A 27909-nucleotide genomic window follows, 5' to 3' on the forward strand; every position below is an offset into this window, starting at 1 on the left:
GAGGTTCTTAAGGTTCATCAGATACAGATGAAAGGGAAATAATGACAGAAGAATTAAGAGATTCATTTTGTCTTTAAAACATTACAAGTATGTACAAAAATAGCAACTGCCACCACGTCACAAATCAACAAACTCTGAATTAAATTGTAATGCTGCATAAAAAAAAAGAAATCCACAAATTTTCCTGTTGCAGAGGACGTCTTAAAATCACCAACACAAAGAATAAGAAAAGAGAACATAAAAGACAAAAGTTCATAAAACATGTATTTACATACTGTGCAATGAAAAGCCTGGTTCTTGTTATGGTGTAAAAACGGCATGAATGTTTTAGTCACTCATTCATTCCCTATTATGTACCCACTATACAATCCATAGTTAACTTATTTAAGCACGATTGTACACATTTTAAAAGGTGTAGTAAGAAACAAAAGGCTTAGACATTAGTACTTACACGTGATGTCATGCCAACAAACTAAGAGAAGACTTTGTGGTACCATAAAAATTGCAGCATTTCTAGCGTTGCCTCAATTAAACTATAATATTTCAAAAGCAGGATTAAAAGGTGTATCACAAAATGAGTGTTTATGAACTCAACTGAATGTAGAGTGGCTTTCATGTATCTTATTAGTGCCCAACAGTTCAGTGATGCAACTCCATGCCCATTAAAATCAATGTTACACACACGCACACTCATTCACATACAATTTAAGGAATTCGGCAAAAACTGTTTTCTAGGGCTTTTAGCCTACAAAAGACACGACTTCACTGAACATTTTCAAAGATTTTCAGTGTTGTGAATTTCAAGTGGCATTACATCTTTGGGAATATTTCTAACTGTGACATTGTTAAAGAATTGAGTGTAAACAAAGTAGTGATTTTATACTCCTACACACCCGTCTTAACAGGTGGGCATTAAATCACATACAAGTTTATGTCCAATTGACTTCAGATTTATTATCATACACTTTTAAAAGTCTACTTTAGCAGAGAAAAAAAAGACCTAAAAAACTATTTTTGGTTGAATTCCTCTCCCACGTGTCACACAGTGCTTTACTACAGGTCAGTTAAACACATTCCCTTTATAAACATTACTTACATACTTAAATACATAGAATCAAACGATTGTCTGTCTTCTGCTTATACCCCATATACAAAAAAGCTCACCTGCTCTTCTGTCACTAAATTCAACTTCAATGCCCTCTCACTGATGACACTTTCAGACCCTCAGCTCCAAAATTTGTGGCATTGCCTGCCTCGGCTGCTGGATTAAACCGAATCTGAAGGTGAGAGGATAAACCTGCAACACTGAGTTTCAAAACGCCTTGTTACTATCAGGAGATGTCGATCTCTCTGCCACAGTGGGCCTCCATCAGCTCTGATGACACCATATTAGTCCTGTACGTCAAACTCTGGTTGTCTTGTTGCTGTTTGTGTTCAGGGTTGGGATGGGCGATAGAAATCCATAAACTGTCAAGGAACAATTATCGCTATTTATTTTTCTTCCATTTTTCTTTTTTTTTAACTGGAAAAGTATGTTTTCTAGCATAATGTTCCCTTGTTGCATGTTTGTTTCCTGTTCCAGCTGCAGAGGTTAAAGGTCAGGGAAGCGGCTAGGGTCTTCTTTATAGTCGTTGGGAATGGTAAAAATGGACTGATCAAACTCATCATAGCGAAACTCCTGAAATGTCACAGTGGCTGTGATCGTAGGAAAGACAGGGATGTCTGCAGGGAGAGATGAGCAGAATTATTAAATAAGTTTAATGTTTATAACCTTCTGTGGTAGACTTCTATCCATATCCTATCGAGTTGGAGAAAATATAAAATGGAAAAAAAGTCCTTTTCAATTTTCCCTTTAAAATCTATATTACACAGTATGCTTATTGGAATTACATCTACTTACCCAGTTTGACAGGAAAGCCAGGAGGAAGCTTCATCTGAACAAACTCCCTGAGTTTATTAAAGTGCTTGAAGGGTGCAATCACCTCCAGAACATTCAATAACCTGACGGAGAACAAAAACAACAAATGGTTACTGACCTGACACAACCAACAATTTGACTTATAACTGAGTTAAATACAAATATAAGGGACATTTTATGGAGTAGAATTGTTTTAGATAGTGGCATATTTTGCTAGATTTATTAGTTTATCATGTATTTCAATATTGAATTCAACAGTATTAATTTAACCTTATTTGTTGCTTATATCAACGCAATTATATCATCCATTTAAAGCCCACAGGACAGAACTGTAACACATTGCTATAAAAACGTTTTTGTGATTTGTACATATTATTTACATACATACATTAGATTTCTCTTTTTATCACCACAGGAAAAACAATTTAGAGAATTATGACTGCCTTCTGTTTGGATACAAAGTTAAAGAGAAAACTTACGATTCGATGCCCAGAGGGAAGTCTTGACTCATGGCTATCGTGGCTTTGAAGTTTTTCTTGCTCTCTTTGCAGACCAGCTCTCTTCCTAGATGGGGAGCTCTGAGCAAAAAGAGAAATGACAACCTGTCAGAATATAATATCATGATAAAGAGCTTACAGCTAGTTGTTATGCAGAAATCTCCCAACTGTATTTTTGCCAATACTGAAAACGGATGCACAAGTTTTAAATAGTACGGACATTTTCACGGAAGTAACTTTCTCTGCTTTCTGTCCCTCATGTTTTTTGTTCTACACAGTAAGTGAATGTGACTCTTATGAGTCAGGGGAAACAACCGGCCTTGAAATGTGTAGTTAAATATCCTGTGACATTGAATGTTAGATGTTTGCATATAAAGATTTCTTTAAAAAAAAAAAAAAAAAAAAATGTATATTGCATGCGAGGTGTACGAACCCATACGATATGAATTTAACACGTACATTACGTAACAATGATATTGCAGCAATATATTTGCTAAAGAAATGTAATTAATCTTAAGTTCAACTTTCCATTCTTTTAGAGAGGGAAAATAAAAGTCTGGTTCCTCTGGAAGGACAATCAGAAATGCAGTCCCATTAGTCACAAAAACTAAATGTCAATTACTGCAACATTATTTTTTAGACCTTAATGGTCTGGTGTCCCCTGACAAACTTACCTTCCATTGTCAGCAGTGATGTATTCTTCCCAGGATATAGTGTTGGGTGAAGGAGCAGTTAAAGATTGCCTCCTCGCCGGCTGAAGAGCAGAGATAAAACAAAAACAACATGTTAAGGGCATATCTAAAGACTAAACTAATGCGGGGTCAAACACAAAAAACAATAAAAACAAAGATTAAAATTCACAGTGATGTCAGACAAAACATAACGATTCCTGATTAAACTGAGAATAGTCCAACGTTAAGCTTATCCACAGGTGCCTTTTTTTCATAATGGGCTTGTAATTAGTAAAATATGCAGCTTCCAATTCTGCTCGATAGCAAATCTGACAAAAGTCATATGAGGATCTCTTAAATATTTTTAAAAAACGTTTTCTATTTCATCCGTCTGTATTGATTTGTTCCCACAGAGCAATGACATGCACAGCAGAGGCCACTAGAGGGCCCCAGTGCATCACTAAACCCATGAACCTCCGTTTGGCCTTTCAGCCTGCACAATGAGTAACTGCATCACTATAATTTAGTACAACACTAAACATCTGATATCCGAGCGTGATACTATTTCACAGAGTGCAGTCTAATCTAGTTTCGTACATATTGCCTTTGTTTCCTGACCTGTGTCAGTTCCTGCTCTTAAGCCTTTTTCTATTCACACTCCACAGGATTCAATTTCTACATGTACAGCAGCTGTAAACGGTAAGAAAGAAAAGCAGTAAAGACACCACCTCAGCCTGCAGTTGGTTTCATTTACAGCCAAGATGAATATTTGCTTAAGTAAAAACAAAACAATTACCTATAATTATTTCTGTGTTTACTTTTTTGTTACAGCTTACTGTCTTTTTTGGTTTACTCTCTTCTTTCCTAAGTGCACTAACAAAACATCTAAAGCAAACACTCAACTTGGAGGACAAACAGAAGCTGTACCAGAAAAATAGTCAAACAATTGCTGTAACAATACAATTATATTATCATATTATTATTAGAATACTACTTATATCAAATAATCCAAGTAAAATGATTTCAACTCTGCCTTATTGAATAAACTGTAAGAGTTCACAGCTCTTACTGATCGTGAATTAGAACTTAGATCCTGTTTCTCATAAATTGACTTTCCGCGAAAATGAACTCACTGTTCTTGCCAATGTTCACTCTTGATCACAAGGCTGACCTCTCTTTTAAGAGCAGTAAATAAGGCTCTATGACAGATTAACTAGAACAAATGTGGATGATGAGACACCTGACTGTGCCAGTCAGCTGTGTGTAGCTTGAATACAAACAATATGCATCGATATCTTAGTTCACCTTTGTTCCCAGCTACACTGAAATCATCACAGATGTTTTGCTATTTTCACTGTGGGCTGCGGCCTTGTTTAGTGCCCGCTCTCCACCTCTGTGTATCAGCTCTGGCGTGTTGTTGTGATGAGGACAGAGTACACGCAGCCTGCCGAGGCCTGATCTGCTGGTATGCCGGTCCCACCCCTTCATCATTCCATCGCACCGGTGGTTCAAGCCTTCATCCATGTAATCAATAGTGTCAAGCCCTGTTTAAAAGCCCCCCGCGCTTCCCTGTGTCCACAGGCGATGATCTGACCCCCTGTCCTTCACTGCTGTAAACAGAGCTACGTCACCCCAGCTGCTTTTCCTCCTCTCACCGACTTTCCATGTATCATTTTCCACTGAGTTGGGAGGAGAACCTATTTCCACATCGACACCAGGCCTTTTTTTCCACTTTAAACATGAGTGGGCACTGATTCACATGAGGGTAAATACAATGACAGACAACAGAGGACACTTTTAAGAGACAAAGCCCAGCACACAAAAAGGGGGAGTAGACAAAAAAAAACAGTTAAAAGGCACCCATTGAGTGTTGAGAGGCTTTGACTTTGCGACTGGCTTTATGGTCAGTGTAAAGACAAGAGCTTGCTAAGCAAACTCTAGAACGTACTACAGTGTGGGGTGGTTGGTGGTAGAGTCATCCCTGTGAATGTGAAGGTGCAGCTTTTGAAATTTTACCACTAGGTGGCAGTGCTCGGACTCAAGTCCATGCATAGTGGATGAGGACGGGGGACTGTCTCAGTGAGTGATCGAGAGCAGCTTCTCATTCTGTTTTCATGTCCAAAACAAATAAAACATCAAAGACAGAACAGCACGACAGGAATGTTTCAATAAACCATGCAAAGTTGATTGACAGGGCCCGGCTGTATGTCCATGCTGTTTCTACAGGATCTATTTAGTAGTGAGAACGGTGAGGATTATTCTGTCTGAGACTCTTGTCCTACCCCAAGGTTCCAGCGAGACAGGACAGTTTCAGGACTGGACTGGTGGTTAGGCTGCAGGTATAAGTAAACAGGATGTTTATCGACAGAGCAATGCTCCAGTTTGTTTACTAAAAAGTTCCTTGCAGTGAGTCACAGTTACTCTAAATGTGCATCTTTGCTCTAAGAATACGGCTGCACTCAATCCATTCTTCTATATTTTACACAAAGAAAACCTTTAAGACTAGCTCCTTTTTTTGATGAAAGAGATTCTCTATTTCTGTCGCAGTTTGGCCAATAGAAGGCAACAGAAACAGGTTTAAACATGTTTAAACAAATTTAACCAGGTTTGGAGGACTCTCTTTTGCCGAATCTTCTGTGGAAGTGCAAATAGGAAAACGCCAAAGAGGCTATTAGTTCCTCTGGTTCTACAGTTCCTGGAAAATGTTGGTCAGTGCGGGAGTCAGTAAAGATTCTGTGGCTTTTTTAAGAAACTCGAGGTGGATGTAAGTCATTGGATCCTGTGTAACATGTTATCAACATGCAGGTTTCCAGTACCAATCTATGGCAGGATGTTTGTGATGTGATGCTCCATGGGGGCTTATAAACCCAATAACCAAACGATTGGTGAAGATAGCGGGGGCATTGAGGACTGAGGCTGTACATTGTGGATTCTCTGGTGGAAGTCTCTCTGCTTCCTCCATCACACTGTTGAAATGAAGTAACAATCGGCCGTATGAGAATCCCCACTCACCTCAAAGTTCTGCTCTATGAGATTCCCTCCTTTGCTCAGGCTCTCCATGATGGCTTTGTTCCTCAAGATGTCCTCCTCGCTCAGATGCTCCCGTCTCTTCCTGGACTCGAGCACCAGGCCGTTCACAGAGTAAAAGTCTGCCAGAAAGTTTCCCACGCGCTCCTGGAGGTAGAGGAAACAGATGGATAAGTCCCCCCCTGCTGAGTCACCAATTTCCCTTTCAAACATGTCAAGAAGATAGAAAAGCAATAGCCTCGTAACTCATCCACCACCTTCATGCCCCCTGCCCTGCCTGTGTTGTTGTTCAACTCTGAGCCTATCACCTGTGGTACCTTCCTCGGGTTATCATTGATTATTTACTGTCTTTGCTGCCTGGGTATGGGAGATATAGTGCAGGAAATATGATCAGGGAAGTGGATGGAGTCTACAGCAAAGATTAGCAGAACTGTGGTTCTGGAAACAAAGTCATATACTGATAGAGGAATGCTTTTGAGGTGAGAGGTGAGAAGAAGTTGCAGAGAAACAACATTTACAGATCAGGCTATTAGCCTGACACATAATGGTGACATAATTGTTTTACCTATAAAGATGGAAAGAAAAGGTAAAAGGAACCAAAGAAAACAGAGTTGGATTCTGCCCGGACCCGTCAAACTATTGCGTATTTATCTGCAATATTTACTTTGCCTGCATTATGCTTTTAAAGAAAGAGTATACGGATTAGGGGTACAGGGATCCATAACTCTTTTGTTTTCTTCCTGATGATTTGTATAAATCAGCACATCTGGCACACTGTCAGAGCCCTTCCAAGAAAAGACCTCATGTTCTATTCCTTTTAGTTTGTTTTTCAGGTCAAACATATCGTTAAGGGGTCAACAGTCTGGGTTCCTTTTGAGTGAACCAAGCTGAAACCCATCATGTATCGCAGCTGATGTTACATATAATCTGTAATATACATTCTGATATTTATCTGTGTAGCTTCCATTTCCTGCCTTATCCAGAGAATTGATCAAATTCCCAACTTTCTGTCTGGGTCCAGCCACTAAAAATTCCAGAAATTACACATCCAGGTGAAACCCTGTGAGCCACAGCTGACTCTGGAAAGAGCTGTGGTGATGGGAGTGATATCATGATAAGAACAACCACAATACAACAACATGCACCGACCGTCTTGTCCTCTCTGAACAGCCAGCCGGTCTGCGCCCTGGAGAAGGTGATGGACTTGGTGGAGAGAGTTGCGGAGTAAACGTCGCTGCTCATCAGTATGTCCACTTCCTCCTCTGTCTCCATCTCCGACTCCTGAAAATACAGGACAGTGTCAGGAAACTATAAATGCATAGTACACAAGATATTTCAACAACTACTGGCCAGACTGCGCAAAAAAAGTAGTAAATATGTATGAACACTGTCAATTACTGGAAAGATTCATAGTCATCAGGGAATAGACCTTTTTGATTTTATTCTAGTGTCGCCATCAGAACAAACATACATTCAAGCCCCACTAATGATATAGCTGTGAGAGTAGAAAAATCGCCAGTTTTGTGCTTTCCAACCAAAAGTTTGGTATTCGGTAAAATTAAAACAATTTGTCGAGTTAAAGAAAATGTATCTGCAAATAACATAATTAAAAAATACAAAAATGAGAGTATGTTTAAACAAGTATATTATTAAAGTGTCAAGTGTATATTAATAAAGAAAAGATAGGGCCAGGGTGTATAACTGTGAGAAATTGATCATCAATTCATCATTCATTAGTATAATCTTCCAGAAAAACAACTTCTCAAATGCTTTACTTTGTCTCGGATGACAGCAAAAGCATACCTCATAAAACCCCACTTCAAAACACCCTAGTGATCTCTTTAAACTGTTAGTTGGAAAAAACAACATATTGGAAAATATATCTAGACAAAATCATGAAACAAGAGAATATTTGGCAGGTTAAATTGATAATGAAAATAGTTGCCGGTTGTTATGATCACTGCAAACAACAGGGGCTGCAAGTGAGTCTCTCAGTCTTATATCAGAATGCGTCTCACACACCTCATGGTGTATCCGCTGGTAGACTTTCTGTTCGTTGTCCAGCACAACAAAAGACTCGGAGGGGATGGCATTGCCATTGAAGATGAAACTGAGGTCCCCGCGTTGACACTTCATGTCTGTGAAGTCTATCAGGGTAGTGTCCAATCTACAACAACACACACATTCATATAGAGAATAATAGGTTTAGTGTGGGAGCTTTACATGAATGAAAGGAGAAGAATGACAAACAAAGAAACAGAGAATGACAGTAAAAGAGCTGCACCAACTCTAACTTTGGCCACCACTAAGACATTAGCAAACACAGTGTCAAAACTGTAAGCAAAAATAAAAAAACGGTGATGGATGTCAAACCTTTGCTCTGAGAGTTTAGAGACAATGTGTATGGTAATCATTGCCATGGGAGACCAACAGCACATTTCAAGAATCCAAGATTTTTTTTTTCACTTTGTCAAAATAGGTAGTCATGAAGTGAGACAGCAAAGAGAATAGCTGGTCTGTGTAGGGATCTATGGGTAGGTATGACAGGCCTGACACTGTAGCACCAGAATGTAAATGAACTTGCTGTGACAGTTTTTTCTATCACTCTCTCTCCTTCTCTTTCACTTTTCCTTCCTGCAACTCCAGGATAATAAAAGGGCATTTTGAATACCAAATTAGACAGCCAGGAGCAGTTTCAGAGAACAATGACACGCTCCGGCATGCAGATACTCAAAAACACTCTTTTATGTGCTGAGTTCATTCTTCAAATGGAAGTGGTTGATATGTTACGATTTACAAATACAGAAGCATATGCATGTGCTGAATAAAGGGCTGCCGGGGTTTGTCTACGATATAACCGGGTAATAAATTAGGAACCCAAGTATTTATGTGCTAAACCTCAGGGTTGTTGAACGCTGCTTGGTGTTAGGTTTTGGCCCACAAGACGATGAAACACAAAATGGTGGATTTGTGCTGTAAATTCATTGTTGTCACTCTGTGTAAACTTCCCTCAGACTGTGATACATTTCAGTAGGTGCCCTTTGTAAACAAACTAGGCAGCACATGATTTTAACTCTCCTTCTATGAGGCCTCTGACATAAATTGAAAAAACACAGAAGTAAAAAAACATAGAAGTAAAAAGAACTGGCACCGAGACATAACCGCCCAGCTTCCTCATACTGCTGGGCACTGAATTTCCAAATCCATTTAACCAAATTAGGTTGAAGGGAGAAAATGGGAAGGTAGAGAGAAAGGAGAGAGGAGAAATATGGGAGAGGTTGGTATGCGCTGATGAAAGATGAAGAATTGAGACTCAAAGTATTAAAGTGCCTTGATAAAAGGTTTTCTGTTTAATTTAATGTGGTTTCCATATGTTGGTGTTCTTGTTCATTCTGGCTCAAGACTCCAATTGATTATCCTGTTATAAAGCAGCTGTAGAGTTGTCTTTCTTTGTCTTCAAACATCACACAATTCATATTTTTGACAGGACTTGCCTGATGTTGAGGCCCTGCTTGTAGATCTTACAGGCATCTGAAGGTAGGATTCTGGAGAGCAAAGGCACTGCAACATGAAAAGAAACAGAGAGGACACGTGAAACAACGTCTAAAATTAGAAAGCTCACTCAATAATGGAGACCATCATCGCCTTCAAAGCCTCAGTAGCATATAGCTCTGTAGACTAGATGGCGGTATGGCCTGTAAGTCTGTAGCTAAATATCGTATTACTCCTTGAAGCAACTGAAGGAGGGAAACTTTTCTTGCTGTTCTGTCATTGCTTAAAATACCAGAGGTATTTTAGGAGTCCAAAACAATTCTGTGAAGGGCTGCATTGAAAAACACAGAAATCCCTGTGACCGTCTCGGATCTGTGAGAATGATTAGGTTTAAACCAGATGCTTCTCTAAACACATAAATCTTAATCGCTCTAACCTACAAATAATTTACTTTCTACACAAATGTCATTACAAATACACTGTTATGCAACCAGTTTACATTTAGTTACCAGCATGCCTCCATTACATAACCTTGTCAATAATTCACAAAGACACAGTGAGTACACAAGATTCAGTCCTGGCTCTCACTCTGAGGCCATACTTGTGCTGACTAAGCAAATGCTGCTAGACCAGTTCCAGCAGATACATTTAGTCAGTTGGTGTATTTGGCATCTGCTTTCTGTAACAGATTATCAGGGACATTTTTAAATTGGAAATATAATCCTGCTTCTGGTATTATTAAATAGTCCTGGTATAATCATAAAAGGAGGGATGTTGACATTAGAGGAAGTCCTTTCAATTCATGCCCAGCAGGGGAGGCAATTTTCAGCTCATGTCCCTTATTGCACGGATAAACACCCACTAACCAGACAGACGTTGGCAGATTCCATCACATATTCCTGTCACTTTCGCATACTTCTGTTGGTGTTTCGGACTAAACCATTACTGAGGACTTATGGTTAATTTCCAGAGATGATAGCATCTGTGAAACAATGATGTTTTCTGCCACTATTGTTAAACAGCAGAAGGTGTTGCACGACTCACCCCAGCTTTGGAAATCCCAGTGAAGCTCCAAGTAAAAGTCTCCAAGCTGGAAACGAAGACAATGACATCACTATTACAAGCAACACTACATGAGTGTAAAAGATGGAAAGAATTTGTTGTAGAAAATGCTAAATGTTTGATAGTAGCAAAAGATGCCTTTCATGTGCATGCAACAAAAGCAATGAAATGAGGGGAAACTATACCAATTATACAAACAATTAACAAGACATATTTGCAGAGTGTTTTTTTTAGATAGTTTAGCCTCTATTGGACTTGTATTTTTCCTCCTGCTCACTTGCTACCTGACTCTCTTGGGGGGGGGGGTGGCTGCGGCGTTGGTGCAAAGCTGACCTGGAAGCTAAAACTGCAGACGATTACACCTACAGTTTGGACTCCATAACTTCATGTTCAGCAGCAACAACAAAACAGAGAGGCTACTTGTTTGGTAGCTCTGAAAACAATAGGTATTTCTGTACATGACCAAATGTTTACAGTGTGTGTGAACATGTGACATCATACCAGACAGCCACAAAAACATTGGTATTAAACACAATGTTTAACACCAGTTTGGCTAGTTGATGATGTGTTATATTTTTGCCTCCTGGCTTTGCTTTGTTGAGATGACGAGCAAGACATGACGAAAAAGGACAACAAGAGGGGGAGCAGATTGAAAAGTTAAAAGATCTGATGAGAAGAAACCAGAGACAACATCAAGACATCAGGAGCAGAAAACTGAGTTAGGGCGACATACTTCTTTTAGGGCTTTCAGCAGCTTGGGTCTCTTGTCCTCCACAGTCTCCCTGGACTGTTGCTTCAGCTTCCTCAGAAGCGCTGTGACTGGAAGACAAAAGGAAAAACAAAAGAGAAGAAGAGAAGCACAAGTGAGACCAAAAGCTTCAATAAAGTGGAATATTTTCACAGCTCAGAAAAAGAGCGTAGGCTTTGGGGATCTTTAAGCACAGAACATTTAAAAATAATTGTATTGGAGGAAACTTGTTGCTTAACGGCGGACTGTGAATTTTTTGGAATAACCCTTTGTCTTTATGTAATCTGATCCCACCACTTAACTTGCTTCAAGAACATTTATTCACTATATATATAAAAAATATATTGCTCTTGTTTTGGCAAACAGAAAGCACCCTTATTTACATGGCAAAAAAGCCAGCTTCCCCTTAATCATGATAAGCTGACAAAGGAAAGAAATAGCAAGTATATATAATGCAAAGTTCATATCACAAAGACTAAAATACATTTTTAAGATGCCAAAATGAATTATGCCTTAATGTACTACTGTTCAGGAAAGTAAAGGCTTATGTTCATGCCTGTGTGAATCTTCTGCGAGTCACCACCATTATCTTAGGAATTGTCTTGCAATGCAAATCCTGCCAGGAGTGAGATATGCTAAAGGCAAAAATCAGCAGTTTACAGTAACGATGGCTTTTAGATTAGAGAAACGCTGGCTTCCCGGGGCCAGATGGGACACTCCCAGTAGCATCGGGCCAATCCCTACACACCGCCTGCAGGGATCAAAACATTTCCAGGAAGGGCAACAAAAGGGCAAAGGCAACAAGCCTGGCAGGTGGGAAGCCTCCTATAAATGAGATGTACTTTCAACCACCTTGTCAACCTGGAGTAGAGACATACCCACAGGAGACTTGAACCATGGCAGGTTACATTAATAAGCATTAACAGTTCTCTAGCCCTCTGGCTGCAGAGACTTTTTCGTTATGCAAAAGATAACAGGGTTAAGAGAAAAAGGTCCACACCCAAATAGCAAACATAGATGCTATTTACTGTTTATAAGGGGATTAGGGGCACCGACATAATTGTAGTGCTTTAATAGAAGCAAGGAGGGGATTAAATGACGACATGACTGTGCCACTTATAAACTAATGGAAACAGTAATAAAAAAAAGAAAAATGTTTGTGGCTTGTGCCACCCAGCCGCCCTACATTTTAATAAGACTAAAACCACAGGACACACAGCATTAACATGAGCTTGAGTAACTCCTGTGCTCCATGTGAAAATGGACAAACATGTTGTACATATCGTCTTATTGATAATTGCAGACAATAATAATTGATAATTTTTTTCCGGACGCACACCCAAATACACCTGACGACACAATTGACACGGACACAAGTAGATGACGAGTGTGTCTTTGAGGTCCGGATGCCAAATGACTGTGGACAAGCTCTGGATGGGGATCCTCCTGATCCTCGTTGCCACTCAGCGGGACAGGCAAAAAAGTACAATCTCACCATCTGCTCACAGACCACCCAGCCAACAAAGACCGACAAAACCAATGCCGACATCTCAACACTAAACCGAACTGACTCTCCACGCTGGAGTTAATTTACTGAGATACTGATTAGGGCGCTTTCCTGGCGTTAATTAGAAGATTGATCTCAATAGTTTCACCTCCACACATTAATGAAAAGAGACAGAGTCAGCACGATTTGTATTTACATCACCACAACCTGCAACTGTTAAACAATTAGGCTGTTGGACAACTGCTGCTGGCAGGTCTCCAACAGTCTGAGAACAGTCAATATTGACTCAGGTACGCTGGAGTCACTGTGTGGTGGAGCAAAGCAGGCAGGCAGCAACCAGTCCAATCTGAATTAAGTTTAAAACATCTGATCGAGCTGAGGCATTGACTCAAAACTGCCATTTTAACCGGAGATAACACACCACGTACAGGAGGGGGAGCTATTAATGTTTGAATCAATTTACGAGCTGTTTTATTATTTTCCCAAAGGTGTTATTGCGTTTTAAAAGTAATGTGATCATTATATTGCTGTAGAGGAGTCCAGTACAGGCTATGCACCAACATACAATGTATTTACATTTTACAAATCTTTCAAATGTAAGCTGTTTACTACTTAAATTGGCTGTAAAAGTGGACAAACGTAAAAGTGGACAAACATTAATAAAATCAAACCTTGGCCAGTGGCTGGTGGTGATAATCACGGCCCAACCGGACCAAACCAAATGCTCTTCAAGAAAAAAAGAAATACGTAAAATAAACAACTATACTCCTCTATAGTCTTTGAAGAGACAATTCACTTAACTACAAATCACAGTCTTGAAAAGAACAAAGCTTCCTTTATGATACCGTCAATCAGAGACATCTGGTGGCTTTGATACCACAACAGGCTGATAATGATATCAATATGAAGACAACAATTCCATCAATCTTTATCATTTGATCTTATCATTTTATAGTACTGTCACAGGTTCTTTAAATGTAGAAACAATGAAAGACACAAGGCAAGAAACAATGAAAGCAAACAAGCAGTTCCCCGTCTAATAAACACCAACATGACTGTGGCAACCTTTAAATGAGCTCCTGATGCGAAAAAACCCAGCTGTGTGAGTGGAACGACAGAAATAGCTCTTACTGAGCAAAACACATGATAAAAACTATTTCCGAGCCAAGTTTTGCCTCCGTGTTCAGATGATAAAACGGTTAGTGACAAAAGCTCTGGTGACAAATAATTCAAATCACAAACAAACGTGGGTTGACAAATGAAAATTGGTTACAAAAACAAGCAAGAGCACCGAGTAAAGATTTGTTTTTATTAATTGCATTGAAAAGATGTTTTCTTTGAAATTAAAGAAGCCAAACTGACTTTATGGAGAACCAGACCTCTTTAACTTAATTCAATTATGTTCCCAGTGTCCAAACCAGAACATATGCCTACAGTAGTAAATCAGACAAACAGAGCTCTTTGGTCTTCATTTCCCTTAAGGCTTCTGACACACACTGACTCAGCTCTTACTGATAACTGCTAGGCTTGGCTCTGCTAGAGAGTAAAACAAACCTTCTACTTTAATGTAATCATGGCAGCCAGGTGAAATTCTGTATGTGGAAGAGCGAGTGTGATTGTTTAACAGTTTGCAAGCTCAGCCGTTTGAGCTGTCACAACAGAGGCCCTGCCCTGTACTTTGGATCGACACTAAAGAACACAAGTAGGTACAGAGGGTTAAACAACAACAACAACAGTCCTTAGAGGCAGAGTTTTTGCTTCAGTGCAACAGAAGCTGCAGTTCTTTTTGTCGGCTGATTAAGGTAATCAGCGGACTGACCTACTGGACCCGTCTGCTAGCAGGTTGAGCCTGGGCCTGTCTACTGATCCCCTACATCGATCTGGCCTACATACTGCTCTACCTGGCCCCCATCCAGGAAAGCAGGTAGACTCCTGGTGAAATTGTTCTTTTCCCTGAATTACATTCCATAGAGGTCTAGGATCACTATTACTTTGTTCCCTTGCATGGGGCTCATTTGCCTCATGATGTCCAGTACCGATGTTGCCGTGACAATGAAAACAATAACTTCTACCTTTGGAAAAGAGAGCGTTTTTGGGGCATTCAGACCAAAGTCTGCCCTGCATTAAAACAATGCAGGGGGCTGCGTTTGTGACTTGTTGCTTCAGGTACCAGTGAGATAATGAAATGTTTCAATCCCTTACTTATTCCACATTTGCCGATGAAGACAGTGATATGTGTCTGAAAGCCTTAAAAAAGCTAATAAGTGTACTTTGACTTGATATTATTTTGTCCCACACTGATCCCACTGTAAACAATGAAATCCCATGCTTCTTACTTAAAGAAAAACCTTATATATTCTTGATAAAACACTTTATTACATTAGTTTTTAGTTATGAAGTGCTGTGAATAACTTATTATAGAACTACTTTCCCTCAATCTGCCTTATCTTCTGTTTAATTTCAGTCAGAGAATTTCTTTTTTTTTCAAAAAATGTTTTTGAACAATATTCAGACAACAGGAGCCTGCAAAAGCAATGGTGACTGAAGCAACCGCAAGTTAAACACAATATGTCCGTAGCTGCATGGCACGGTGGCTTGTACAAGCCAGACGAGGTGAGGACCTGTCAATTGTATAGTAAATTAGTGCTACAGAGTTCATTAAAGGCTTCAGTCAATGGAGACACTTGTAAACCTGTTATGGTGAGGCAAGTGGCCTTAAAGTGTTAGAGGATGCAGTCAAAGGAGACAATTCAGTATGCTCAATGTTGGTGCTAAGTAGCAGCACTAATAATCTGAGACTCTTTCATTCTGGTGGACTAATACTTAAGACTTCTCAAGATAATGCAACTACATTCTGCCTTTCAGCTTTATCGTAGTTTTATTGCTTTCAGATGCAGAATCTGTAGGCACTAATCAGCTGGACAAGATCTGAGTATCGAAGCGTTCCGGTAACGGTTTGTGGTTTGAGTAGTGTCGACTTATCACGTTATAGCTGGTTTTGGTTGAATGGTTTGTGGGGAGAGCAATTTCCAGAAACAAATTTTGAAATCAGCTGTTGACTGACTATTATTTAACTTTTTATTGGCTTAAATTTGGCTTACATTTTAACAATCCGATTGTAGACATCGTTTCCTCAACTTCATGTTGCTAATGGGATTGCAAACAATAAGCATTGCACAGAAAATGAAGTCTTAAACCCGGATTTAATGATGTCACATCAATGTTTAGCCAGTTATCTGCAGGAATAAGGACACATGCAAATAAAAAAAATGGGCTCAGAAATGTATTAGACCCCTAATACTGATAATCTATTACTCTAGCTGATATGATACCAATATTTGTCAGTTAAAAACTGTCTAACTATATAAAAACACATTTTATTAAGGATCCTATCGCTGCAAAAAAAGACATTGACCCTCATCCTTCTAACAGCAACATCTGTTTAACTCTAACATGCTACCCTGCCAGCTCACATGCCAAGGTATTTAAAGACAATGGAAGAGACAAAAAAACTAAACTAAATGATGACTCTTTCACAATTACCTCAAAGGCTTTTCATGTTAAGTGAATTAGAGAGATTTTCTGGCAGAATTGCAGTTTTTTTCCCTCTCTTTTGCCTTTTTTAATTAAAAAAAATGTAGCCCATGTACCTGTGATAATCTAATATCAGTTCACAACACTGACACTTCATCAACTCCGTCTGCCGACAGTTTTGTAACAGTAGTGCTGTATTTAATTTGACAAGTTCTTATTTCACAAACAACCAAACCCCAGGCCTTCTTCCTGTTACCATGACAAGGGTATCAAGAGCTTTAAATAGATAATGGATAAAATACACCTATCACATAAAAGTACACTTTGAGATAAAGAACAACTAAACAGTCTTAAAGGTCTATTAGAGAAAATGGGATATCTGTTCGACTGATGAGCTGTGAATGGAGGTGTGCCTCCAAAGCACCACATTTTGGGAAATGCCCTAGCAGAAGATCAATATTCAATATGTTAAAACTGCCAGTGTAAAAACTTGTTGTCATCCAACACCCAGTACCTATAAAAACATGATTGGTTTCACTTGCATGTCATTTATGTATTTTTTAAAAGGCCCATGGTTACAAGTAAACATGTATATGTAAAAATGAAATAAAAATTGAATCTTGCATTATATTAAAAACATTTTAAAATCAAAAGCTTGAGCAACTATGAACTGCAGGCGAAAACATGGGCGCGACAGGGGCTTGAGCACAATCGTCCTATGAGGGGAGAGAAAAACATCTAATGAATTGCCTTTCATCGGAGCACAAAGCCAGAGGGCCTTGAGGAATGTTCCCTCTCTCTCTGAGCGACAGAGCATCATGGCCTCTCTTTGAGGCAGTGTTGTGGACTGTTGATCGGAACTATTCTCAACCCACTCACTGTTTTGTTTTCACACAGGAAAACCCAAAATGAAACCTTATTGAAGCCACAATGATTTCAGTAAATATGCCTTCTGAGCAGCATCAACTCAGTATGTAGCAGCGGCTTTGGGGTTTCATCGTATTTATAGCCAAGCAGTACCTCTCAGTCAGTCGGATACTTACTCATTTGTCGATCTCCGTAGCTGATGGCCTCAGCAAGGGGGCTCCAACCTTGAGCGTTTTTCACCTTCACTGGTGCATTGTGGGCCAGCAGCAGGTGGGCACACTCTATAAGAGAGACGGGAAGACAGAGGTACTTGAATCAACAACTTTCTTTAAATGAGAAGTTCTACTAATTGTGTCACAATAAAAATAAAAAAACATATACAGTAAGCAAATAAAAGACCAGCAGCAAAAAACAACTCAAGAGAGGAAAGACAAAACTTGAGTTGGTAGGTAATCCCGTGACAAAGGTCTGTTTGTTTTTAATCTTAAACCCCTGGAATATAACAGCAATCAATTTATTTGTGTGTATTAAAACAATATATATGCAAATCTGTTAAAAGTGGTTCTGCTAACAACAGGTAAGCATTGAAGATACATAGAAAGGGGCTTTTTTTTCTCTGAACACCACACGACAGGAAATTGTCAGTTTTTTAATAGAGAGACAAAAATACACACAGAGAAACAGATGGCACAGAAATAGTTGTGTGGTATTAAGCAAAAATAACCTTCATTAAAAAGGCCAAACACCACTAAGTGAACAAGCTTGAATGACTTTCCACATTTATGTCTTTCTGATGATATTTATGCACATTACTGATTTTGCTTCTTCCCCGGAGTTCTTGTGCTTTCTCGCCTCGCAGGTTCCCAGGAATCGGGGTTATATTTGGACTGTCATCGTGCCACCTACTGAGGCCCTGCTGACACCCACCACTACTACCACTATCATTATTAGTCACATTACTATTATTATTGCCTGTACTATTACGCTTATTGACTTGCTTGTACCCTGGAGTCTTTGTGCTTTCTCACTTCGCAGGCTTCTATAAATCGTGGCTGTACCTGGACCGTGGTCGTGCATCCTGCTACGGCCCTGCTGACACTGACTGCTACCACCATTATTATTACTAGTCACATTACTATTACTAGTACCATTAAGCATTTTAGCTTTACTTCCACCCTGAAGCCCTTTTTGTTTTCTCGCTCTGCAGGTTTCCATGAATCGTTGTGGTACCTGGACCGTAGTCGTGCCTTCGATTATTATTATTAATCACATTACTATCCCTATTTTCATAATTATAATTCTACTATAATAATTGCTGCTGTTATTATAAGTAGTCTTATTATATGAATCATTTATGTCATATACATTGAATGTGTTGTATCTCTGTTATGCTGTTCATTCTGTACATGACATGACATCTATTGCATTCTGTCCATCCTGGGAGAAGGATCCCTCCTCGTTCTTCCATAGGTTTCTTCCTTTTTTCTCCCTGTTAAAGGGGTTTTTTAGGGGAGTTTTTCCTGTGCCGATGTGAGGGAAGGACAGAGGATGTCGCATGTGTACAGATTGTAAAGCCCTCTGAGGCAAATTTGTAATTTGTGATTCTGGGCTATACAAAATAAACTGAATTGAATTGAATTGAATTGATGCTACACATCCACAACACATGAATACAAAATGTCAAGACAGAGAACTCATGAGAACATTTCTCATGAGATGCTTTTTCTCATCACCTTCAATGTTGCTATGGTGACATACACATTTAATTCATAATCACGGTCCAAGAAAAGCCCAAGGAAACTAATTTTAACTTATTTTGTGTCCAGCTCATATTCACAAGACGAACTAACCAAAAAGGAAGACCAAGACACTTTTACTGGCTTTACTTTTTTCTTAGTGCTTCCTCTTCCTGCACAAATGATAACATGCTTCTGTTTAATCTGATCACTTTGCAGTATATTTTAGATACAAATGTTATCGGACTGCTAGAAAATGTGTGATACAAGCTGAATATGTTTCCTGTAGAATCACATTAGTGATAGAAAAATAATCCTGGCTTTATATAGGAGCAAATTGTGTGCAGGATTGAGATGTCAGCTGACACATTAACCAAAGAGCCATATGGGACCGACAGTTACACAAGACTCAGCATCCGACTTTTGAATCCATACTGCTATAACATGTGGAAAGATTCTCAGGAATAAAATGTCAAACATCCCCTGGTACTGTGAGGAGTCAACACTCAGAGCTATGCTTCAATTCTAACAATGGGAAATCAGCCAGAGAGCCTCAGCCCTCTTTCAATGGTAAGATCAGCAGTAAGTGCAGCACAAAAATCCCTCCACTCTCTGGGCAGCCTGTCAACTAACTACAGCAAGCCAGAAATGAAGCCTGTTGTTCCGGCTCAGCTGTCAGTTTTGTCGTGACATCATTCGTTATATTGTTGGCGTCTGTTCGACTCTGTCTCAGTGCCGGGCAGGAACTGTCACAGGCATGAGAACGGTGAACCACTCAAATGCAAAGCAGAGGCAAACTGCTAACAGTCTGCTGCTGAGTGGATATGTAGGGCACTCACTTGATGGGGCGGGATTATTATAGCTGTTGGACCGGCCTTTTCAACGATCGTTTAACGCTGACAAAAGCCACATAGAAACACTCAATAGAGGCCTTCTTTCAAGACAAACCTTTGGGCCAACCCTATTAGTGTTGTATACAAATTCAAAACGGGTTACTGCCCTCATGTTCAGACTTGTTTCTGCAGTTAACATCAGTTTGGAAGCTATTAAAAAAAACCTGCTTCAAGTGGTGTACTCACAGAGCCAACCTGGTGCCTAGAACTAGAAATAATAACTTCTGCCTTTTGAAACGAGAGGGCACTGTGACATAGTCTTAAATACCCAATCACCCCTCTGATCTACATATGTTATGTTTTATTAATGACAAAGAGGCCAGGGTTTCATGCATTCTTTATGAAAGAGAGGAATACATTTTGAAACTCTTCCTAATTAAAAATACTATCCACACGACATCCCAGGAGTGTAGCTACATAAATACAATAAAAACACATGTTGTGGTAGCACCTCAAGCACTAATCGTAGTCTTTATCTTTACAGAAACAATTATCAGCAACACAAGGGCTCCAATAGAAGACTTTATTCCATGTGGAAGCATGGAAAAAATTCAACTGAGGTTCAAAGACTTGGCTCATAACTCGTCTGAATTAGTTTTTTCTTATTAAATTTCTTCCCAACCCTGTTCCATACAATCAGCATGTTAAGCTCTGACTGTTGTCTTAGGCTCGGCACTTCAAGAAGATGGAATAACATCGGCCACACTGCATGCTTTTTTTAAATAAAGATGCTGCCTTGGCAGCAGAAAGGGTGGATGTAGCTTTGAAGTGCCTCACAAAGCACCTTACATCAGCAAACAATAAAAACAAACCTCTCTATTATGCATTTGGCTGACCTGAAGCCTGGCTTGGGGAAGGAGCAGCTGGTTACAGATGTTGAGGTTGAGAAAATACAGGCGGCTATGTGCATCATCATTTGCTTTCTGATGTAAGGCGTGTATTCCCTCTGGCCTTTGACCTATACATCACCCTGCTAAAACCAATGATTGTGTAATAATCATGATTACATTTAGCATACATTATAAAACCATGAAGACAACAGCCAGGCCATGTATCCTGAGCTGCCAAGCTGCTACAGCTGGTTTGACTTCAGACGTTCAGGTACTCTGTCGGGCTTTGAGGATTAACAAATATTGATAATAAAAAATGTAATGATTGGAGTCACCATAATGTAATGACAAATGGGTTTGAACATTGTTTTAATATAGTTACAAAAATATGTTAAATGTCTGTTCTACTGATTGACATTACTAGAGTAACTAGAGTGAACAGATCACGGTTTTAGGAGTTAGAGGTCATTTATGACTTAGTAAAGATTCTTATTTTGAGTAGTAGCTATGAAATAACTAAAACTATAATTTGATTATTTAACAAAGTTGCTGTTCGGGGTGCCCTGTTGAACTAGGAGTTCCTTGTTCACGTCCACGTCATCTGCCAGCTAACCTGAGAGTGTAAAATCCCCCCAAGCAAAATATTTTAAAAAGCTGTTTTCTGATCATCAACTAATCAATTAATGTAATAGTTGTCTCAGCTCTATATCATATAATACAGTCATACAGTACAGTATAGGTTTAATGTAATATAAATATGGTTCTTTGAAGCTGGGGGTTTTCTCTGTAATTTACTCATAGTAAGCTGGAAAACAATAATCAAACAGATGCAGCTGATTAATTTATATAAAATCGAAAGATCTGCCTAGATACATTAACAATTAGCCTTTAACTCTAAAGCAGTGGTTTTCCTGTCTGATTCGATCTGTTACGCAGTCGTGAAAGTATTGAAAGGAAGACTCCCCGGGGGTTTCTGGGTTGATTGCATGGGCAGGAGCTGTGTGGAGGTCCTGCTCAAGACACATATGGAACAACTCTAACAGAGGAATGAGGGAGGCCGAGCAGGATGGAGAAATAAAGTGCTAATCTATTGCTTCACTACGTGCAGTGGCTACAGATGGGGCACTTAACAAGAGGCTCTGTGGGCTGTTAAAACCCCCACCATCACCACCCATTCTTATCCAGGCTGAGTACATCTTTAAAATGGCTTTTTCGCTCGCTTCCTTGCCATCGATCACACACTCAGTGACCGAATCAAACAGCAGTTGAGGAATCACATTGTTGCGGTCTCTGAGGCACAACTGATAATCTTTAATGTTTCTTGGTTTGCTTTGCAGATTATCCCAAACAAATGTTATGCTTGTGGTGTATGTTGTTAATGTACATAACGGGACTCTAATCTCCTCTCTTGGCTGCTCTATTTTTTTGCGATGACTTGATAAAATGTGCCTTTGTGCCGTTTCAGAGGAAGACTAGCCCTGCCAGAGTGGCTCTTTGGCTCCAAACACTCACTAGGTTGTTATCTCTGAACCCAATTTAAAATATCTAGTGATTTTATCTTTGCGACCAAGGGAACAGATATCACAAGCCCTCGACAAAAGGAAAACATTTTCTGTCCTTCGAGGGTACATGACAGGAAACAGGTTTCAGGAGAAAAAAACGTGTTTATCTTATACTTCTGACCACGGTGTCACATCAAAGTGTGAAATACAGTTATAAACATACCGCAAGTTTTAATTTAGAGCAAGTTTCCTTAGCACAGAATGCATTCAGGACAAAAACAATGAGTTAGAAAGTGACGTGAAGAGAAGAGTATTAATTTACTCACCATCATAGATTCTGTTGTGGTTTTAATATTACTTATTAGTTTTGTCCTATTTACATGTCTTCTTCTACTTTAGTTAATGATGAGACAAATCACTGAAAAATTATAAGCTGATTGACAGAAAGTTAATAGGCAAATATTTTGATAATTCAACTGTGTTTACAGCTTTTCCAGTATATAAATGTTCTGCTTTTGCTTGTTTTATACAACTTTATGTTGTAAAAACTTTTGAAGATGTCAGCATGGCCTATGAGAAACCGTAATGGCTGTTTTTCCAATATATTCCAACATTTTCATACATATTGACTCCCTCCCTCAGTTCAAATCCTCTCTCAAAACCCACCTTTTCAGGATAGCATTTTCACTGTAGTTGTCATGTTTTTTTACTTGCACTTTTAATGGTTTTGTTATTTGTTTGCCCTTGTTTTAAATTGTTTTAAATTTGTAAAGTGTCCTTGAGTGACCTGAAAGGCGCTGTTAAATAAAATGTATTATTATTATTATTTTCAAACCAAACAATTGATTGGCAGACTGAAATAATTGTTAGTTGCAACAGCTGTATGTGCAATTTCGCTGAAGACGTTGGGCAACCCCAAGAGGAAAAACACTCACAGTAATAACAACAACATAATCCAGTTTTCCATCTATCCAAAATATGGATAAAGAATTCTACCTCAATGTGCTGAGCCTAGTTGTTATAATAAAGAGAGAGTTGGTGAAGGCACTGTAGTATCTAAAAAGAAAAAAGTAGATTTTCACATAAATGTATATTTAGCAAGGCACCTATAGTTATGAACATATGATTCGCCTTTCTGGGTGTTTCATTTGCTACCAATGGCAGAATTACAACAATAAACTGCACTTTGCTCTCTTTGTGGCTTTTAGTGACAAAAATGGTCTCTTTTCTTCTTCTACAAGGTATTTTTTCACCTGTTCAACAGTAAAAGGTCAAATTCAAAGTACTATCAAAACGCATCATTGTCTTTACTAGTCTGGTGAATAATAAACACATGCACCTCGCCATACACAAAGAGAGCTGTGTCCTCTCCATCCCTACAGACCAGCCACACCCAGACTATGATCTCATGCTGTAGCTTTCAGCCTGTCTGGTCTCAGCATCCCTGAGGACTGGCCAGCAGCTCAGCCAGATAGGCAACCTCATTAGCACAATCAATCCCATAGTATCCCATCCGCTACTGCACCTCGGCAGTCCACTGCCTGGATTATCGATAGGCAGTGTCAGGGCCCTCACTTCGTCGACAGGAATTGAACTTGAATGTGAAATCAATTGAAATCCATGCTCCAACGACAGACACTAAACAAATGGGAATGCCCAAAACAAGTAACCCGATTCTTGAATTGTTCACTGAGAACCTGCTGCAAAGGATGGGAGATTAATTTTTCAATACCATGTTCGGAAGTCTCCTTGCATTGCATTAATAATTCATGCACATGCTTTCAGTCCAACCTGTGCAATTCAGCTAAAAACAAAATCATGTAAAGACTTCTACAAAGCCTTGACACATCATGAGATATTCATCTTATATTCCCAACTGATTGTTATTCTAGATTGTGTTACATAAACACTCAACTAGTTACACTTTCAGATTTACTACTAGGACAGTGAACATAGTTATACCATTTGTTTTAACCATAATTTGTGAGATCTTTATCACAACTGATTCAAACTAATAACTAAGTTAACTCTTCCGGACAAGAGACGCCAGCATAAAACTAATAAAAGCTTACTAAGCAAATATTATACGAGTTGAAAATGGCATTTCTCATCTCAAATAATAACGTTTTTCGCCAAGCTCAAACTAAAGTCTTTGATTCAGCAGTGGAACATCAATCAGAACTAGAGACTTTTGCCGCTGAGAGGATCCTATTTCTTCCAGTATCATCATAATCCAATGCCCACTGATTAAATATGTTTATTCCCTTTAATGTATTAAATAGAAGAGAAGGCCATAAGAAACATGGAAATTTGTTTTATATTCAGTAATTCTGTTTTTGACCATACAACAATCCGCAAATTGGGGTGGGATTTGTGTGGTGATCTGTGACAAATATGTGGTGGTGCTTAGCCAGCCAAATATGCTCACACGCACAAAGAGGGCTGGAAAACAAACTGAAACACACATAAACAGAAACACAAACAACAGACATTCAGACCAGACACAGAGATTCAATTCGAAAGCAGCAGAGAGACAAATATAAACCACATGGAGGTGCATTTTTAAACATCACTCACCTTTGTGCCCCATCATGACGGCGAGATGCAATGGTGTGTTTCCTGAAGAGGAGAAAAAAAAAACTGAATCTGTTGGCTGCTTTTGATAATCACAATAGGAAACAACAGTCTGTGACAAGCACTGTGCCTCTAGGCCTGGTGAATCGGAAGTTTGAATTAGGAAGCAGAGTCCACTAAATTCTGAATGATATGGTAAGTATATGCCTATTGAGTGTTCTCCTACCATGACAAGCAATATCTCATAGTGTGTTAACCTACTGCGCCCTCGAAATAAGCTGCATTTTAATTCCGGGTAAAGCTATAATACAGGAGTTATGATTTTGTCAGACTACAAAAAAAAACTGTGAATAACCACCCAGCCAAATTAGAATGAATAAAAAAAAAAATCAGGAAGTATATAAAATAAACATTTCAAATCGTTAAAAGATATACGCTAAAGGCAATGAAACTAGGCCCAACTGTGGACGAGGGTTGGTTACATGTACGGTTACAGTGTGCAACATGTAGGTCATCTCACTGCTGCATGCTACTGTTGCAGAGTGTTTAAGAGCATAAGCACAAGTTGATTAAGCAGTCCAGAACCACTGATGCCATGTGCTCTAGTTTTTATATAGTGTAAGGGGAGGGTTTATGCTAAGGATGGCTCCTGTGCTTCATCGAGCCATTATTTTAGACCTGCCCCAAATCCTTAACAGAAGTCAGGTGTGGAAGAGCACAGGTTCTTTTTTTCCCAGGATGTGAAATGTGCCTCATAAGCATAGGAAAACCCTTCAAGGGGAAGCCAAACTGCCCGGTCAGCTCATCCAGGCTTCTTTTCCATGGAGAGAGAAGTGGTGGGAAAGCATCCAGAGTTAAGAGGGCCTGCCTAGTAGAAGCCCTGATGTACGTGAAAATCCAAGCTGGGGATGAGCCCGCAGCCCAACTCCATGTTGTGATAAACAGAGTCGCCAAAGATTTCAATGGAGGGGAATGGAATTTAATTCGTATTAGGCAATGTGGCTTTCAAAAAAATCAGTACACTGGGTGCTCTAGATAATCCAGATCTTAGTGTAAACTGTTTTCAATGGCAGTAATTCTTCAAACAGTATGAAAAATGTAGTGCTGAAATGTGAAGTCAATGAATTAGAACACAAGGCATCCGTTTTGAATTTTAAATTATTGTTTTAACTGACTCATACTGCCAAAAAATAAATGGCTCCAGATCTCAAATGTGGCAATGTTCTGTTTTCCACTGTTAATAAAACATTTTAATGGATTATCTAAAATTTTGTTGGACATTTAAACACATACTTTTCATTAATCTATTATTTGAGAATTTATAGACACAGACTAATCAAAAATGTGTCTGATTAATCAATAATAAGATAGTTGTTAGTTCCAGCCTATTACACTTGATTAAAGATATTGAATGGTTTGATACAACTACTGGTACAGTAAATGAGAGGAAAGGTTTTTTGTGATGTGGATGAATTGATCAATCAAAAACCACATCATTACAACCATTAACTGTGTGTATATGTTGGGCTAATACAATGGTTAATAAAACTGTATTTCTTCATTCTTATCCTATTAAAGGTGTAAACATGCTGACTGATTTTAATGACATTATGTGACAGTCGGGCTTCAGATTGTATCCTGTAAACTAATGTGTGCGTAAACCCAAAAAACAGTTGCCACTGAACCATACTAAACCTGAAGAAGACGGGCAAAACCTTTGAACAATACAAGCTCAAGTTCCAAAACAACACCAGAGGCAAGGTCTGTCCCACACCTTGTTGCTATATACAACATCAGAGCTCTGATTTGAAGACAAAACACATGCCAGGGCTGACACTGAGCACAAGTAGAGGCCATCTTTTGTCTCAGCACGTTAACCGGAACAAACAAATCACGTCCTTTTGTTAGATCAGGGAGGAAGTTGTGGTGTTATCTGAGCAGACTTTGCCCTGTAGGAGAAGTGCTATCAGTCTGGGAGGGGTCTTGCAAATAATCCCTGATTACAAACAATGGCTGTGGACTAACTTCTAATGAGCATTTATCAAAAGATGGCTAATCTCAAAAGGGGGGTTTCTGTGACTTGCTTTGATGAATTAGGAATTTCAGTCTTCTAGGTGGGAGGATACATTAAAGCAAATATATCATTCTTACATACTTTACTGCTATGTTGACCTGAGGGGAACTGGATTTGAAGAAACTAAGGCGGTCACTATATTCCAAATGTGTTTCTTGATAGGGAGAAGCCTCGCCTACTTCCAGTGTGGACTGATGGCCTATTAGATCCCTAAACCAGACCCTCACATGGGTGGATCGTGATGATACCATCTTGGCTAAGAGACAAGCAGCCGGTGGACTCACCATGCACATCTTTCTGGGCGATATTCTGCGTCCGTATGAGGGAGGACAGTCGTCGGACATCTCCTTTGAACACGCACTCGTGCACCGGGAAGTCCTGCCCGGTTGGGATGATGGGGTTCTTGTTGTTGTCATCGATCACATCCGGTGTTGACAGCGTGGTGTTGGTGTTTGCATTAATCTGTGACTGCTGGTTCTGAGTGGATGAAGACTTGATTAACTTGTGGTTGCTGAAGATCTTACTCGCTCTGCTCTTGTTGTTCGTCTTGGAGGCGCTGAACGTCCCGGTCGCAGCCTCCTCGTCCGGCTCCAGTAAATCCTCGTCCTTGCTCGGCCTGTGGTCCTTCCGCAGGGAGCGGATCTTCTCTCCGGTCATTTTTCTCTAAACAGTTGCGGTGTAGCAGAGGGTGTCGTCGCTGACGATGACCCTCCGGGGCGATCCGACGCGATTAGCCAGCTGGAAGTCTTGACGTAAACACAGTAAACTACACAACATGCAAACACACCTATTCCTCAGCCGGAGGGGCACACCTAACCGAAGACAAATAAGTAACGATTTCCTATCACTTGTTTACTATTAAAACAGGCACTTCACTGTCGTGGGTCGCAGCACGGCGTAAGCGGCTCCAGTTAACTAGTACGGAGGATTCGGCTGATGTCTTCCGCCTCGTAGTATCGCGAGAGTTCAGTAAAGGT

General features: G+C 39.5%; 1 protein-coding gene across 1 annotated transcript; it reads right to left on the reverse strand.

Annotated features, from left to right (window-relative positions):
- Window positions 1-53: 53 nt before the first annotated feature.
- LOC129094264 (ankyrin repeat domain-containing protein 13C) lies at window positions 54-27909 on the reverse strand. Its single transcript, XM_054602360.1, has 13 exons — window positions 27217-27909; window positions 24862-24903; window positions 17500-17604; window positions 11401-11486; window positions 10650-10695; window positions 9608-9674; window positions 8136-8280; window positions 7263-7394; window positions 6099-6260; window positions 3090-3169; window positions 2398-2496; window positions 1901-2001; window positions 54-1722 (listed from the first exon to the last, which is right to left on the reverse strand). Exons 1-13 carry the CDS (start codon window positions 27587-27589, stop codon window positions 1592-1594), a joined length of 1569 nt encoding a protein of 522 aa, XP_054458335.1. The 5' UTR covers window positions 27590-27909; the 3' UTR covers window positions 54-1591.

The sequence above is a fragment of the Anoplopoma fimbria genome, chromosome 8, assembly GCF_027596085.1.
Source record: "Anoplopoma fimbria isolate UVic2021 breed Golden Eagle Sablefish chromosome 8, Afim_UVic_2022, whole genome shotgun sequence".
NCBI lineage: Eukaryota > Metazoa > Chordata > Actinopteri > Perciformes > Anoplopomatidae > Anoplopoma > Anoplopoma fimbria.

What these genes read in the sequence shown, in the direction of transcription:
- LOC129094264 (XM_054602360.1), bottom strand. Translation starts at nt 27,589, where the DNA reads ATGACCGGAGAGAAGATCCGCTCCCTGCGGAAGGACCACAGGCCGAGC. An exon ending in CTACGGAGATCGACAAATGA is followed by an intron (nt 11,487 to 17,499) that starts GTAAGTATCCGA and finishes TTTGTCTTCCAG; the next exon opens with TCACAGCGCTTCTGAGGAAG. An exon ending in TGTTCAGAGAGGACAAGACG is followed by an intron (nt 6,261 to 7,262) that starts GTCGGTGCATGT and finishes CTCTACCTCCAG; the next exon opens with GAGCGCGTGGGAAACTTTCT.